Source organism: Nicotiana tomentosiformis, chromosome 2, assembly GCF_000390325.3.
Source record: "Nicotiana tomentosiformis chromosome 2, ASM39032v3, whole genome shotgun sequence".
NCBI classification, from domain to species: domain Eukaryota; kingdom Viridiplantae; phylum Streptophyta; class Magnoliopsida; order Solanales; family Solanaceae; genus Nicotiana; species Nicotiana tomentosiformis.
In genome coordinates, this window is record NC_090813.1 from 106455735 (window position 1) to 106470698 (window position 14964).

General features: G+C 39.1%; 1 protein-coding gene across 1 annotated transcript; it reads right to left on the reverse strand.

Moving 5' to 3' along the window:
• Positions 1 to 5132: 5132 nt before the first annotated feature.
• LOC138905349 (uncharacterized) lies at positions 5133 to 8604 on the reverse strand. Its single transcript, XM_070193858.1, has 4 exons — positions 6920 to 8604; positions 6679 to 6739; positions 6183 to 6563; positions 5133 to 5435 (listed from the first exon to the last, which is right to left on the reverse strand). Exons 1-4 carry the CDS (start codon positions 8602 to 8604, stop codon positions 5133 to 5135), a joined length of 2430 nt encoding a protein of 809 aa, XP_070049959.1.
• Between the last annotated feature and the right edge of the window lie 6360 nt (positions 8605 to 14964).

The following is a 14964-nucleotide window of genomic DNA, read 5'->3' on the forward strand; positions in this document are numbered from 1 at the left end:
TTTTGAATGTGCAACTTTTTCTAATATCCACCATATAACAGGTAGCCCCTACTTAATGATACATTGTTCCCTCAAAACCCAACTTAAAACAAGTAAGGGTTAACAAAAGAACTTCTTGTTCTAAAGATATCAAGCTTCAAATAAGATTAATCATCAACTTAGTAAATACTACAGGCTTAAAATTTAGAAGAAGCTTATACGAAAATCAGCTGTGGTCCATATCTCTTCAGACTGAAATGACAGAATTACACTATCAGTTGATGACACAAATGTGTGTGTATGTGTTGGGGGTGTCAAACCTCCCTTTTTCCGAGGGGTAGGGGTAGGAAGTTTTTCCAATTAAAGTGACATTATTCGAAATGGGATTATTTGTTTCGGTGAGAGTCGCCACTTGAAATAATTTATGGTGTCTCAAGTCACTGGTATATTTTAAATCCCAAATCGAGGAAATTTGACTCTATTTTTGTGGTCTGCGAATACAGAAGACCGGGTAAGGAATTCTGTTAACCCAGGAGAAGGTGTAAGGCACTCCCGAGTTCCGTGGTTTTAGCACGGTCGCTCAACTATTAATGATTGGCCTAATTATCTGATTTAATACATGCTTAAAACCTATTGTGCATTTTTAACTTTTAACTGCTTTTAATTATTTATGAAACTTATTTGAACAAGTCGCGATGTCGCACACTCATTTATTTTTGTACATATTGCGTCACGTGAAATGCACCCGCGATTTACAATATGCTTATTTTTATTATTATTCGAAGTTGAAGTCAAGTCGCTGAAATGCGCACTTAAGTTGGGGTTTACTTATCGTGACTATACCACGGGAGTCGTACCAATAGTCACGATAATTTATTAATGTCACGCCCCAAACTAGGGGAGGCACGACTGGCACTCGATACTATATTCGATCGAGTTAGCCACTAAACATACTAGCTAACTAGACTGGGGGCCCAACAGATCGGGCAGCACAACATTTGAAATACTAAGCCTGGACCGTAAGGTTATGACATGAATAACAATAAGCCATATAAACATAGGTAGACAAGCCAAAATAATAAAATACTAGCTGGCCGACGAGGCCGCGACTGAAGACATACATGCCTACACACCTATATATACATGCCAAGCCTATGGGCTGGAGACTGAAAGCAGCCAAAAGAAACCCAGAATATTGTGTCTACAATAGCCTCTAAGAGTGTCATAAGCACTGTCGGGATAAGGCCCCAACTATACCCAAACTGTACAACAAAAGTAACCATCCTATGAAAGCTCCAGGAAGAGGTGGAGCTTACCAACTCACAGCTGAACCCCGAAATCCTAGCGGAGGGGTCGATCAGAGTCCCTACCTGGACCTGCACGCACGAAACAAAAATGCAGTGTCCCCAGGCAACGGGACATCAGTACGAATAAAAATATACTGGTATGTAAGGCAGAAAGTAGAATCATACATAGCTGATGTAAAAAGGTAATAAAGATACCACCTGACACTGAAACTCTGATAGCCTCCATGGCCGACATCCGACCTCATAGTAATAAAATATGTATGGTATGCTCGTGTAATCGTATGTCGTGAATACATATATATTGATGTAAATGCATGACATACCCAACCAAATGCTAGCAATGGCGGTCTCTCCCGGTAGCTAACCGGTATCATATTGTCAACCTGTGGCCATCTGTACAATATATATAGTCTTTCGGGCAAATAGACCCCTTACCTCCGATTATAGCTCGAAATCCATGCATAATATGCCATGTATGATATGAACTTTGAATGCACATAATAGGCCATAACAAGAACTTAGCCAACATTGGCTCATTGGTACTCTTATTCTCATAATCTCATAATTACCTTCATATCGCATACAAATGTCTCGTGGAACCTCATATCTTTTTTAATAAGTTTGAAAACTTAACTCGACTTTTAGAAAGATAACTTAACTCTGAATATGTTCAGAAAAAGCTTAAGGTGCTTCACTTAGTCCTTATACCTGATTTCTTGATAATTAGTAAAAAAAAAAAAAAGTATTTTAAAAAAAATCAAATGTTTTAGTAGTTTAAACAAAAAAATTATATTTGAGAATTTTGAAATCGATGTGTCACTTTAGAGATTTTAAAATATACTTTAACAAGGAAGAAGTACTGATCGCAAATACTAAATGCCTTTATTTTTAAGTCACACAACCCAAAGACGAATAAGAATTCATATATATGGACATATATTTAAGAAAGCCGACAAAATGACATATATAGATGTCGAATACCCTTTTTAACCGAACGAGTGGAATATCAACCTAATAGCATCATGAAAATACTTCAGCTACGATACCATTGCCTTTCACAGAAGGTCTTTCTAGCAACAGAATAGTAAAATATCACATTTGGCGTCTTAAGAATTTCCCAAAATCCGTGCTAAAAGGAAAGACGAAACTTAGCCTTAACATACCTCTCCAACGAACGTCCGAATGCCTGTAGTTCCTTCACGAAAGTTGTTCCTTACGTCCTAAGCTTCGAAACCACTATATATATGTAGCTTATACGTACCTATAAACAGTTCATAAATGAGTTTAAATCGACAGATTTGCCATATGACCCTAACTTGACGAAACGCCCGTAGAACTTTGTAAAAACGATCATAAAAGAGTCCCAAGATGATTACCTTGGCAAACCAAGTATAAATACTAAAAAACCAGCAAGAACAACAATTTTCTATCTTCCAAAAATAGCTCCAAACACAGCTAATAGAAGGGGAAAACGATTGCAAAGCGTAGAGATTGTGCTTCTAGGCACGGGGGCAAACTTTAACGATAGAAATCGTTAAAAACGTAACTTAATCACTCAAGAACACCATGAAACCCTCTCTTAAGCTTTCTCACTATTTTGGGACGAAGATGAAATATTTTGGGGTCTTAAAAGTCGGATTTTCCGACTTATACCACTTGTTTGACCCGACCCGGTTCGCGACCCGATTTCAGCCCGGACAGTCCGCGGTAAAACAGTCATAACTTTTCATTCCAATGTTGGTGTGATATGAGATTTCTTTGGTTGGAAACTAGACTCATAGACCTTCGATTTGGTAGGTTGTGGGTCCCATAACTCTTTATATATTAGGAGAAATGATCTGATACATTTGACCGAAAGTTTAGAAAATCTATTAGAGAAATTTACGATAACTTTTGCCGACCTTTATTTCGCAACTTGCTTGAATCCAAAAATTAACATGTGACCAGTGTGATATTATAATACCTCATAACATATTATTCTTAGCATATTATATACTCTTAGTCTTATCCCACAGGTGTAAGTTAACTTAAACCTTCCGAACGCGAGGGGTGCTACCCGAGCCATTTCTTTAACCATGAACCTTTGTTTAAGGGATTCCTTTGACTTAAAGCTTTAGTTTAGTTCCTTGATATTACCACACATTTTCAGTCTTATTCTCCCAATGTGCTATACCCAATCATATATACCTAATATAACCATGCCACGTTACGTATATTACGTAAGAGAAGAGAGAAACACCTGGAGTCTCACAGTCTCCCCCTCCCCCTAAGAACATTCGTCCGCGAATGGGTCAAGTCAATTCTTTGGTTTCATTTCTTGTCCGCTAATACGTTATTTGCGAGGCTATATTTGTTACATTTGCAAAGCATAAATCAAATTCTGAAGATTCCAACTACTAGGCTTCGTATAGCTATCTCGCAATAAGAAATTTAAATTGCACTTTCAAGTCATTTAAAATCCAATTAAGTTGCTGTAAAGAAATAATTGGCAATTATTTAAATGCGACTCACCTTAAGTCGTAAATAGGCGGGGGTACTTCTTCCTCATTTTCTCCTCAACTTCCCAGGTCATTTCCTCGATGTTGTTATTTTGCCATAACACTTTCACGGAAGCCACTTCTTTAGTTCGAAGCTTCCTTACCTGCCGATCTAAAATAACTACTGGTACCTCTGCATAAGATAAGTCTTCAGCAATGTGAATATCCTCAATGGGCGTAATACGTGAAGGATCTCTAATGCACTTCCGCAACATAGATACATGAAACACAGGATGGACTGCTTCCAATTCTAAAGGCAAATCAAGCTCGTACACCACCCTACCAATCCTCCGAATTATCTTATACGGTCCAACATACCTGGTGCTGAGCTTCCCCTTCTTTCCAAATCGCATGACGCCCTTCATAGGCGATACTTTCAGGAAAACCCAATCTTCTACATCAAACTCTAAGTCTCGTCGTCGAACATCTGCATAAGACTTTTGCCGACTTTGTGCTGTACGCAGCCGGTCTCTAATAAGTTTTACCTTTTCCATTGCTTGCTGGACTAAGTTAGGACCTAGCAACTCTGCTTCCCCGACCTCGAACCAACCGATCGGCGACCTACACTTTCGCCCGTATAGTGCTTCGTAAGGAGCCATCTGAATACTAGCTTGGAAGCTATTATTATAAGCGAACTCAATAAGAGGTAGATGATCATCCCAACTTCCTTTAAAATCTAGCACGCAGGCACGTAACATATCCTCAACTGTCTGAATAGTACGCTCTGCCTGTCCATCAGTTTGCGGATGAAAAGCGGTGCTAAGAGTTACCTGCGTGCCTAGACCCTTCTGAAAAGATTTCCAAAAATATGCTGTAAATTGAGCCCCTCGATCAGAGATAATAGATAATGGCACTCCGTGAAGGCGAACAATCTCTCGAATGTAAAGCTTGGCATAATCCTCGACTGAATATATTGTCCTGACTGGCAAGAAATGAGCAGATTTTGTAAGCCTATCAATAATTACCCAAATAGAATCATACCTCCATGGAATGCGAGGCAAACCAGTGATGAAGTCCATATTTATCATGTCCCATTTCCATAATGGAAGCTCAATACACTGAGTTAGGCCTCCAGGCCTCTGATGTTCGGCTTTAACTTGCTGGCAGTTGGGACATTGGGCTACCATCTCCGCGATATCTTTTTTCATTCCATTCCACCAATAGATCTGTCGAAGGTCCCGATACATCTTTGTCGCTCCGGGATGAACTGCATATCTAGAATAATGGGCCTCCGAAAGAATCTTGGCACAGAGCTCTCCTACTGACGGTACACATAAGCGGCCCTGGTATCTAAGGACTCCATCTCCAGTTAGCTCAAATAAAGGTTGTCGCTGCTGTGGAATACTTTCCTCAGTTTTATAAGCTCAGGATCCTCATGTTGTCGCTCTTTCACTTCAGTAACAAAAGAAGATTTTTCCGTATTCTGAACGAGAATGCGTCCACCCTCTACATCTACCAAACGCACATGCAAACTAGCTAGTTGGCATAGATCTTTGGTCATCTTGACCTTATCAGCTTCAACATGGCTTAGACTGCACATGGACTTCCGGCTAAGGGCATCAACAACAATATTAGCTTTGCCGGGATGATATAAAATATCAACATCATAGTCCTTTAGCAATTTTAGCCATCTTCTTTGTCGTAGGTTCAGCTCCCTCTGTTTAAATAAATACTGAAGGCTCTGGTGGTCGGTGAAAACATCAATATGAACCCCATATAGATAATGCCGCCAAATCTTTAGGGCAAATACAACTACGGCTAACTCAAAATCATGCGTAGGATAGTTCTGTTCATGTTTTCGCAACTGTCTGGAGGCGTACGCGATAACCTTACCATGCTGCATAAGAACACAACCTTGGCCAATTATCGAGGCATCACAATATACAACATAACCCTCGGTGCCATCCGGAAGAGTCAAGACAGGTGCCGTAGTAAGCCTTTTCTTTAGTTCCTGAAAACTTTGTTCACATGCCTCAGTCCACTGAAACTTAGCTCTCTTATGTGTCAGTTTCGTCAATGGTGTAGAGATAGAGGAAAATCCCTCCACAAACCTTCGGTAATACCCTGCCAAGCCTAAAAAGCTACGAACCTCTATCGGATTCAAGGGCCTCGGCCAAGTCATCACAACTTCAATCTTTTGGCCATCAACCTTGATACCATCGCCGGTAATAACATGACCAAGAAAAGCTACAGAAGTTAGCCAAAATTTACATTTAGAGAATTTAGCATATAACCTGTAGTCCTGGAGAGTTTGCAATACAGCTCGCAAGTGGTCCGCATGCTCGGCTTCCGATCGTGAATATATCAGGATGTCGTCAATAAACACAATCACAAATTCATCCAAGAATGGTTTGAATACCCGGTTCATAAGATCCATAAAGGCTGTTGGGGCATTTGTAAGCCCGAAAGAGATGACAAGGAATTCAAAATGGCCATACCTCGTCCTAAATATTGTTTTTGGGATATCAATATCCCTGACTCGTAGCTGATGATAACCGGATCGTAAGTCGATCTTCGAAAAGCATTTGGCACCTTGTAACTGATCGAACAAGTCATCAATCCGTGGAAGAGGATATTTATTCTTGATAGTGACTTTATTTAGTTGCCTGTAGTCAATGCACATCCACAAGGACCCATCTTTCTTTCGAACAAAGAGCACCGGAGCACCCCATGGGGATGTACTTGGCCTAATAGAGCCTTTATCGAGCAAGTCCTTCAGTTGTTCCTTCAATTCCCTTAGCTATGCAGGAGCCATTCTGTAGGGAGGAATGGATATAGACTGCGCATCAGGAAGCAAATCTATAGCGAAATCGATTTCCTTTCGGGGGAATTCCTGGAAGCTCGTCAGGGAATACCGTCGGGAATTCATTCACAATAGGAACCGACTGAAGAGTCGCTGGCTCCTTATCTATATCCCTAACATGAACCAGATAGTATATACAACCTTTAGCAATAAACTTCCGAGCCCTAAGGTATGAAATAAACTTACCCTTGGGCGTGGCTGCATTACCTTTCCATTCAAGGACAGGCTCACCAGGAAAATGAAATCGGACCAACTTTGCACGACAATCAATATTAGCATAACAAGCTACCAACCAATCCATACCCATAATGACATCGAAGTCTAGCATAACCAATTCAACTAAATCAACAGAGGTTGGACGGTCATTAATTAACACTGTACAATCTCGATAGACATGATTATCTACAATAGAGTCGCCAACTGGCGTAGCCACCTCAACTGGCTGTGGCAACAACTCAGATCTCATGTCAAGCTTACCAGCAATAAATGGAGTAATATATGAAAATGTAGAGCCGGGATCCATCAATGCATAAATGGCATGAGAATGTATTGTCAATATACATGTGACAACATCTGGGGATGCCTCTGAATCCTGTCGGCCTGTGAGTGCATAAAAGCGGTTCTGGCCACCACTAGAACCTGAGGTGTCTCCTCCACCTCTCCCCCTACCACGACCCTGAGTAGACTGTGGACCTGGTCGGGGAGCACGGACTGAGGGCGAAGAGGCTGCTTTGAATCCTGAAGGCTGAGCTGGTGTACCTCTGCCTAACCCCGGGCACTGGCTAATATAATGTCCTGTCTGCCCATAGTGAAAACATGCACTCGAACCCTGTCTACATTGCCCGGTGTGCAGCTTACCGCACTGAGTACATGGAGGAGTAAGCTGTCTCATCTGTGCAGAATGCTCATGTCGACGGCCCTCAGGCTGGCTTGAGCTCTGCCCCGGTCCTGACTGAATATAACGATCAAACCGCTGGCCCTGCATCTGTGGTGGGAAACTACCTGCTGACCGAGGTGGATATCGATGGAGTGGGGGCCTAAAATCAACTCGTGGCTCCCTATAAGACCCCATAGTACGAGCCCTCTTACTCTGCTCCCTATCCCTGCGAGTATCACGAATCCTACGGGAAAGGTCCTCTGTAGTCTGAGCGAAAGCATGTATGCGGGAAATATCTACATCATCCGATAGGGATGCAACCCTACAGTCTCTAATCAGATGATCCCCCAAACCATCCACATAATGATGAACTCTAGCCCTCATGGTACGTACTATATCTGGTGCATACCTTGCCAAAGAATTAAACTTATGGCTATAATCCCTCACACTCATATCCCCTTGCTTTAGGCTAAGAAACTGGTCAAGACGGGCCTCCCGAACCTCCCGTGGCAAATAATGGGCTAAAAAAGCCTCAGAGAAGTCCTCCCACTCTGCTTGCGGAGCATCAGGTCCTCTAGATCTCTCCCATGCCTCATACCATAGGACGACTACATCACGTAGTCGAAAAGAAACCAACTCCACAGCCTCGGTGACGGAGGCATGCATCACCATCAATACTCTATACATATGATCTATAAAGTCCTGGGGATCCTCAGTGGAACTGGATCCTGTAAATAATGGAGGGGCCAAGTGAAGAAACTCTCGTACCGTCGAGCTTCCTATCCGATCCCTCCGGGCATCTGCTCCTGACTCTAGCTGTCGCTCATGAATAGAAACCATCCTAGTCAGCAACTGAACAACCTCCCTCATCCCCTGCTCCCCAGTCTCTGATAGGGGAACAATAGGTGTTGGAGGTCCTGTGTCTCTAGCTGCCTCAGGTACCAATGGAACTGGTGAGGCTGGGGGTACAGCATCTCCTTGGGCTCCAACAAGTGCTGGGGAAACTGAAACTAGGGGTACTGGAGACTCACTGTGAGCCTCTAAGGGAAATCTATCCCTCTGACCCGGTGGGGAACGACTGGTACCTTCTCCCGGATCCATACCTATCTCTCGCTGTGCTATCTCCTGAGCGTAGGTAGCCTGTTAGATAGGAAACACAAAGCACAATTTAGATTTCATATGTTCTTATAACTTCGCTTTATAGCACGATCTATTAATTGAAAGAAATGTAACCATTCCTAAATGCCTCATAGCCTCCTGATTATAAGTGTGGTGCACAACACACCCATAAGCAAGACTCTACTAGACACGGCTTATGGACTCCCTGGGATACGACCTGCTCTGATACCAAGTTTGTCACGCCCCAAACTAGGGGAGGCACGACTGGCACTCGATACTATATTCGATCGAGTTAGCCACTAAACATACTAGCTAACTAGACTGGGGGCCCAACAGATCGGGCAGCACAACATCTGAAATACTAAGCCTGGACCGTAAGGTTATGACATGAATAACAATAAGCCATATAAACATAGGTAGACAAGCCAAAATAATAAAATACTAGCTGGCCGACGAGGCCGCGACTGAAGACATACATGCCTACACACCTATATATACATGCCAAGCCTATGGGCTGGAGACTGAAAGCAGCAAAAAGAAACCCAGAATATTGTGTCCACAATAGCCTCTAAGAGTGTCATAAGCACTGTCGGGATAAGGCCCCAACTATACCCAAACTGTACAACAAAAGTAACCATCCTATGAAAGCTCCAGGAAGAGGTGGAGCTTACCAACTCACAGCTGAACCCCGAAATCCTAGCGGAGGGGTCGATCAGAGTCCCTACCTGGACCTGCACGCACGAAACAAAAATGCAGTGTCCCCAGGCAACGGGACATCAGTACGAATAAAAATGTACTGGTATGTAAGGGAGAAAGTAGAATCATACATAGATGATGTAAAAAGGTAATAAAGATACCACCTGACACTGAAACTCTGATAGCCTCCATGGCCGACATCCGACCTCATAGTAATAAAATATACATGGTATGCTCGTGTAATCGTATGTCGTGAATACATATATATTGATATAAATGCATGACATACCCAACCAAATGCTAGCAATGGCGGTCTTTCCCGGTAGCTAACCGATATCATATTGCCAACCTGTGGCCATCTGTACAATATATATAGTCTTTCGGGCAAATAGGCCCCTTATCTCCGATTATAGCTCAAAGTCCATGCATAATATGTCATGTATGATATGAACTTTGAATGCACATAATAGGCCATAACAAGAACTTAGCCAACCTTGGCTCATTGGTACTCTTATTCTCATAATCTCATAATCACCTTCGTATCGCATACAAATGTCTCGTGGAACCTCATATCTTTTTTAATAAGTTTGAAAACTTAACTCGACTTTTAGAAAGATAACTTAACTCTGAATATGTTCATAAAAAGCTTAAGGTGCTTCACTTAGTCCTTATACCTGATTTCTTGATAATTAATAAAAGAAAGTATTTCAAAAAAAATTAAATGTTTTAGTAGTTTAAACATAAAAATTATATTTGAGAATTTTGAAATCGACGTGTCACTTTAGAGATTTTAAAATACACTTTAACAAGGAAGAAGGACTGATCGCAAATACTAAATGCTTTTATTTTTAAGTCACACAACCCAAAGACGAATAAGAATTCATATATATAGACATATATTTAAGAAAGCCGACAAAATGATATATATAGATGTCGAATACCCTTTTTAACCGAACGAGTGGAATATCAACCTAATAGCATCATGAAATACTTCAGCTACGATACCAATGCCTTTCACAGAAGGTCTTTCTAGCAACAGAATAGTAAAATATCACATTTGGCGTCTTAGGAATTTTCCAAAATTCGTGCTAAAAGGAAGGACGAAGCTTAGCCTTAACATACCTCTCCAACGAACGTCTGAATGCCTGTAGTTCCTTCACGAAAGTTGTTCCTTACGTCCTAATCTTCGAAATCACTATATATATATATATATATATATATATATATATATATATATATATATATAGCTTATACGCACCTATAAATAGTTCATAAATGAGTTTAAATCGGCAGATTTGCCATATGACCTTAACTTGACGAAACGCCCGTAGAACTTTATAAAAACGATCATAAAAGAGTCACAAGATGATTACCTTGGCAAATCAAGTATAAATCCTGAAGAACCAGCAAGAACAACAATTTCCTATCTTCCAAAAATAGCTCCAAACACAACTAATAGAAGGGGAAAACGATTGCAAAGCATAGAGATTGCGCTTCTAGGCACGAGGGCAAACTTTAACGATAGAAATCGTTAAAAACACACCTTAATCACTCAAGAACACCATGAAACCCTCTCTTAAGCTTTTTCACTCTTTTGGGACGAAGATGAAATATTTTGGGGTCTTAAAAGTCGGATTTTCCGACTTATACCACTTATTTGACCCGACTCGATTCGCGACACGATTTCAGTCCGGACAGTCCGCGGTAAAATAGTCATAACTGTTTACTCCAATGTCGGTTTGATGTGAGATTTCTTTGGTTGCAAACTAGACTCGTAGACCTTCAATTTGGTAGGTTGTGGATCCCATAACTCTTTACATATTGGGAGAAACGATCTGATACATTTGACCGAAAGTTTAGAAAATCTATTAGAGAAATTTACGATAACTTTTGCCGACCTTTATTTCGCAACTTGCTTGACTCCAAAACTTAACATGTGACCAGTGTGATATTATAATACCTCATAACAATTTATTCTTAGCATATTATACACTCTTAGTCTTATCCCACAGGTACAAGTTAACTTAAACCTTCCGAACACGCGGAGTGCCACCCGAGCCATTTCTTTAACCATGAACCTTTGTTTAAGGGATTCCTTTGACTTAAAGCTTTAATTTAGTTCCTTGATTTTACCATACATTTTCAGTCTTATTCTCTCAATGTGCTATACCCAATCATATATACCTAATATAACCACGCCACATTACGTATATTATGTAAGAGAAGAGAGAAACACCTGGGATCTCACAATTAATCGCGCCTAAAGCAAGCTACGAATGTTTATGAGTCTATCTTCCTAAACTAATTTGAGATTGTTGTGAAGGCCATAGATTATGAAATTTATTTGTGGATGACATGTCTTAATTACTAATGGATCATTTAGTACTTGATGACCAAAAGACTCTTTCAATTCATCTTATAATCTATAGAATATGCCCCAAGTGATAGTAATATATTAATTAATCCAGTCGTTCTTATAATTAAAAAGTAATTCCTAAAGCTCAATCATTTCATGTGAATGTCCAACTCATCTTTCAAGATATTAGTGTATGGCCCAATTAGGAAATAATTCATTTACCAATTAAGCTTTGAGCCCATATTCTTAGCACTAACAATCATTCCAAAATAACGACACCGGTGAAGCAAAACTCACGTCTTAATACCAAAAGAATTAACCAAGGTCTTTAAGGCATGCTAATTAACTAAAACTAAAAACAGTAAGCAATTAGACTAAAATATCCTTAAAAAATAACAAGTGAAACAGTAAACCAATCGCGAATCAATCTTTAAGCAAAACAGAAAAAAAACATTCAAACTTATAGCAAACATAATATGAATTGGAATCCGAAAACTGGAGAACAAGAAATGAACCTTTCAATAGCTAAATATTCTTCGGTACAACATGAACAAAGCTCTGATGGACTTTTGTACGAACTAACCACAACCGAAAACGGTATCGAGAACCTCGACGGAGCTTCTAACCTCGACTGAAACTCTTTTGTTTTAGTGTTTAGGTAAGTTTCAGCTGGTGGTTCATGGAGGAAGATGAGGTGTTAGGTGTTGGCTTTTTGCTGGAATTTTAGGCTGGATTTTCGAAAGAAAGACGAAGAAAGAATGACACAAGTAGAAATTCCTTATCCTAGAAGAAGAAAATAAATTTCTCTCAATTCCCTCCTCCCTTTTTTTCTCTCCTCTCCCTCCTCTTTTTTCCCCTCACATTTCTCTTCTATTTATAGAAAAAATTTCGGAATTTTCAGATTTTTTTATTTTTATTTTTGTTTTTTTGTTTTCTAATTAAAAGAATTTTCACTTCCCATTTTTCTTATTTTTTTTAAAAAATAATTCCCCACTTACCTTTACTTTTATTTTTTAATTTTTCACTTTTTTTACTTTTAATATATTTAGAATCCCACTTTTTTTACTTTTCTTTTTTTATTTCCCACTTATTTTACTTTTCTTTTTTATTTTCCACTTATTTTACTTTACTTTTTTTTTTTAATTTCCACTTACTTTTAATTTTATTAAAAAAAATCAGATACCCTTACTTTTATTTTTTAATTCCAACTTTATTTTACTTTTTATTTTTTTAAATTTCGACATTCTTTTACTTTTATTTTTTTAAATTTTCCACTTTCTTTTACCTTTTTATTAAATAATTTCTAACTACTTTTACTTTTATTTTTTTAATTTTATATTTCTAATTTTCCTATTTTTTAATTCCCATCCGAAATATATATTTTTTTAAAATTAATTAATTAATTTTTATTTATTTTCGGTTTTTAATTCATTTTATTTAAAAATAAAGATTAAAAAAATACTAATAGTAATAATTGACCTTTTAAATTAAAATTAATTTGAACCCATATATATATATATATATATATATATATATATATATATATATATATATATATATATATATATATATATATATATATATATATATAAAAGTGTAACAAAGCTAAAAAATATATATTAAATTTTTGAAAAAAATTACATAGTAGATGGTGATAAAAATTCAAATATAGTCAAAAATTAGGTGCTCACAGCTGCCCCTCTTTGCTTGGAAATATGAAGAGTTTTCAGGCAAAGACCAGGTGAGCCATGTGACTAATTTTTGACCAAACTATTATTCAAAAGGAAAAAAAAATAAAAGATAGGGTGCAACCGAGCCTTGGTTTTGGACAGCCTACATATCTCGGGTTATAGAGGAATCGGGTCGCGTGTAGTTCAAGGAGAATGGTGGAATGATGAGTTGAGGAGTCGAGTGAAGTTCCGCCGAGGCTCCGGTCCACGGTCCTGCTATTATATCAAAATAAAAAAGAAACTAAACAAGTCTATCAGTTATGAGTTACAAGATTCCTATCTATGAGTCTTCAGAAACTTGATCTTGAGTTTTGACTGGTTCTTCATGCAGACTCTAATCTAAACATTGATGCTAGCTAGCTGTAGGTTCTAGTTCATTGTTCTATAGCTTCTTCTAATCAAAACGGGACTCCAATGCTCGTGGTTTCAGTCATGTCTTGAGCATTCCACATCTTTTCAATTGCTTTTGCATTTTGGATTCACTTATTTTTTCTTTTCTTTTATTCTGAATTGAGACTTCTTCTTTTGGTCATCTCGAACCCTGTGCCTTGAGGTAAAACCTACTCAGACACCAAAACAAACAAACGAACGAAATTTTTCTGTCCCAGTTTGCACTAGGAAAATTTCGTGAGTTATTGTAACAAAATTCTAAACTACTTCTTTATTGAAAACAATAAAAGGTCGGGAGTGGTGTACCCTGAAAAAGTCATGTTTTTTTTGTATGATGTTCTTTTATTGTCAAAAGGATGTCTCAACTAAGGATTGGTGTACCTTATATTGGGAAAATGTGGCCAGGGAATGGGATACCCTATATTGGCAAAGATATCGGGGAGTGGTGTACCCTGCATTTAAGATCAAATCAACTAGGGAGTGAAGACCCTATGTTGGAAAACTAGATTAGGGAGTGGAGACCCTATGTCTAAAAACATCAACTAAGAAGTGGAGACCCTATGTTGGAAAAGCGACTAGGGAGTGGAGACCCTATGTCTAAAATAATCATCAACTAGGGAGTGGAGACCCTATGTTGGAAAAGAGACTAGGGAGTGGAGACCCTATGTCTAAAATAAAATCAACTAGGGAGTGGAGACCCTATGTTGGAAACATCAACGAGGGAATGGAGACCCTATGTCTAAAAACATCAACTAGGGAGTGGAGACCCTATGTTGGAAAAGAGACTAGGGAGTGGAGATCTTATGTCTAAAATAAAATCAACTAGAGAGTGGAGACCCTATGTTGGAAACATCAACTAGGGAGTAGAAACTCTATGTTGGGAAAGAAACTAGGGAGTAAAGACCCTATGTTGGAAAAGAGACTAGGGAGCGGAGATTCTATGTCTAAAAATAAAATCAACTAGGGAGTGAAGACCCCATGTTGGAAAAACGACTAGGGAGTAGAGACCCTATGTCTAAAAACATCAACTAGGGAGTGGAGACCCTATGTTGGAAAAGCAGACTAGGGAGTGGAGACCCTATGTTTAAAAATCATCAGCTAGGGAGTGGAGACCCTATGTTGGAAAAGCGACTAGGGAGTGGAGACTCTACGTCTAAAAACATCAACTAA

Coding starts and splice junctions, on each gene's coding strand:
- LOC138905349 (XM_070193858.1), bottom strand. CDS start 8,604: ATGGATCCGGGAGAAGGTACCAGTCGTTCCCCACCGGGTCAGAGGGAT. Junction 6,740..6,919: donor GTCATTATGGGTATGGATTG/GTTGGTAGCTTG, acceptor GGTTCATGTTAG/GGATATAGATAAGGAGCCAG. Junction 6,564..6,678: donor TTGTGAATGAATTCCCGACG/GTATTCCCTGAC, acceptor GCTCCTGCATAG/CTAAGGGAATTGAAGGAACA.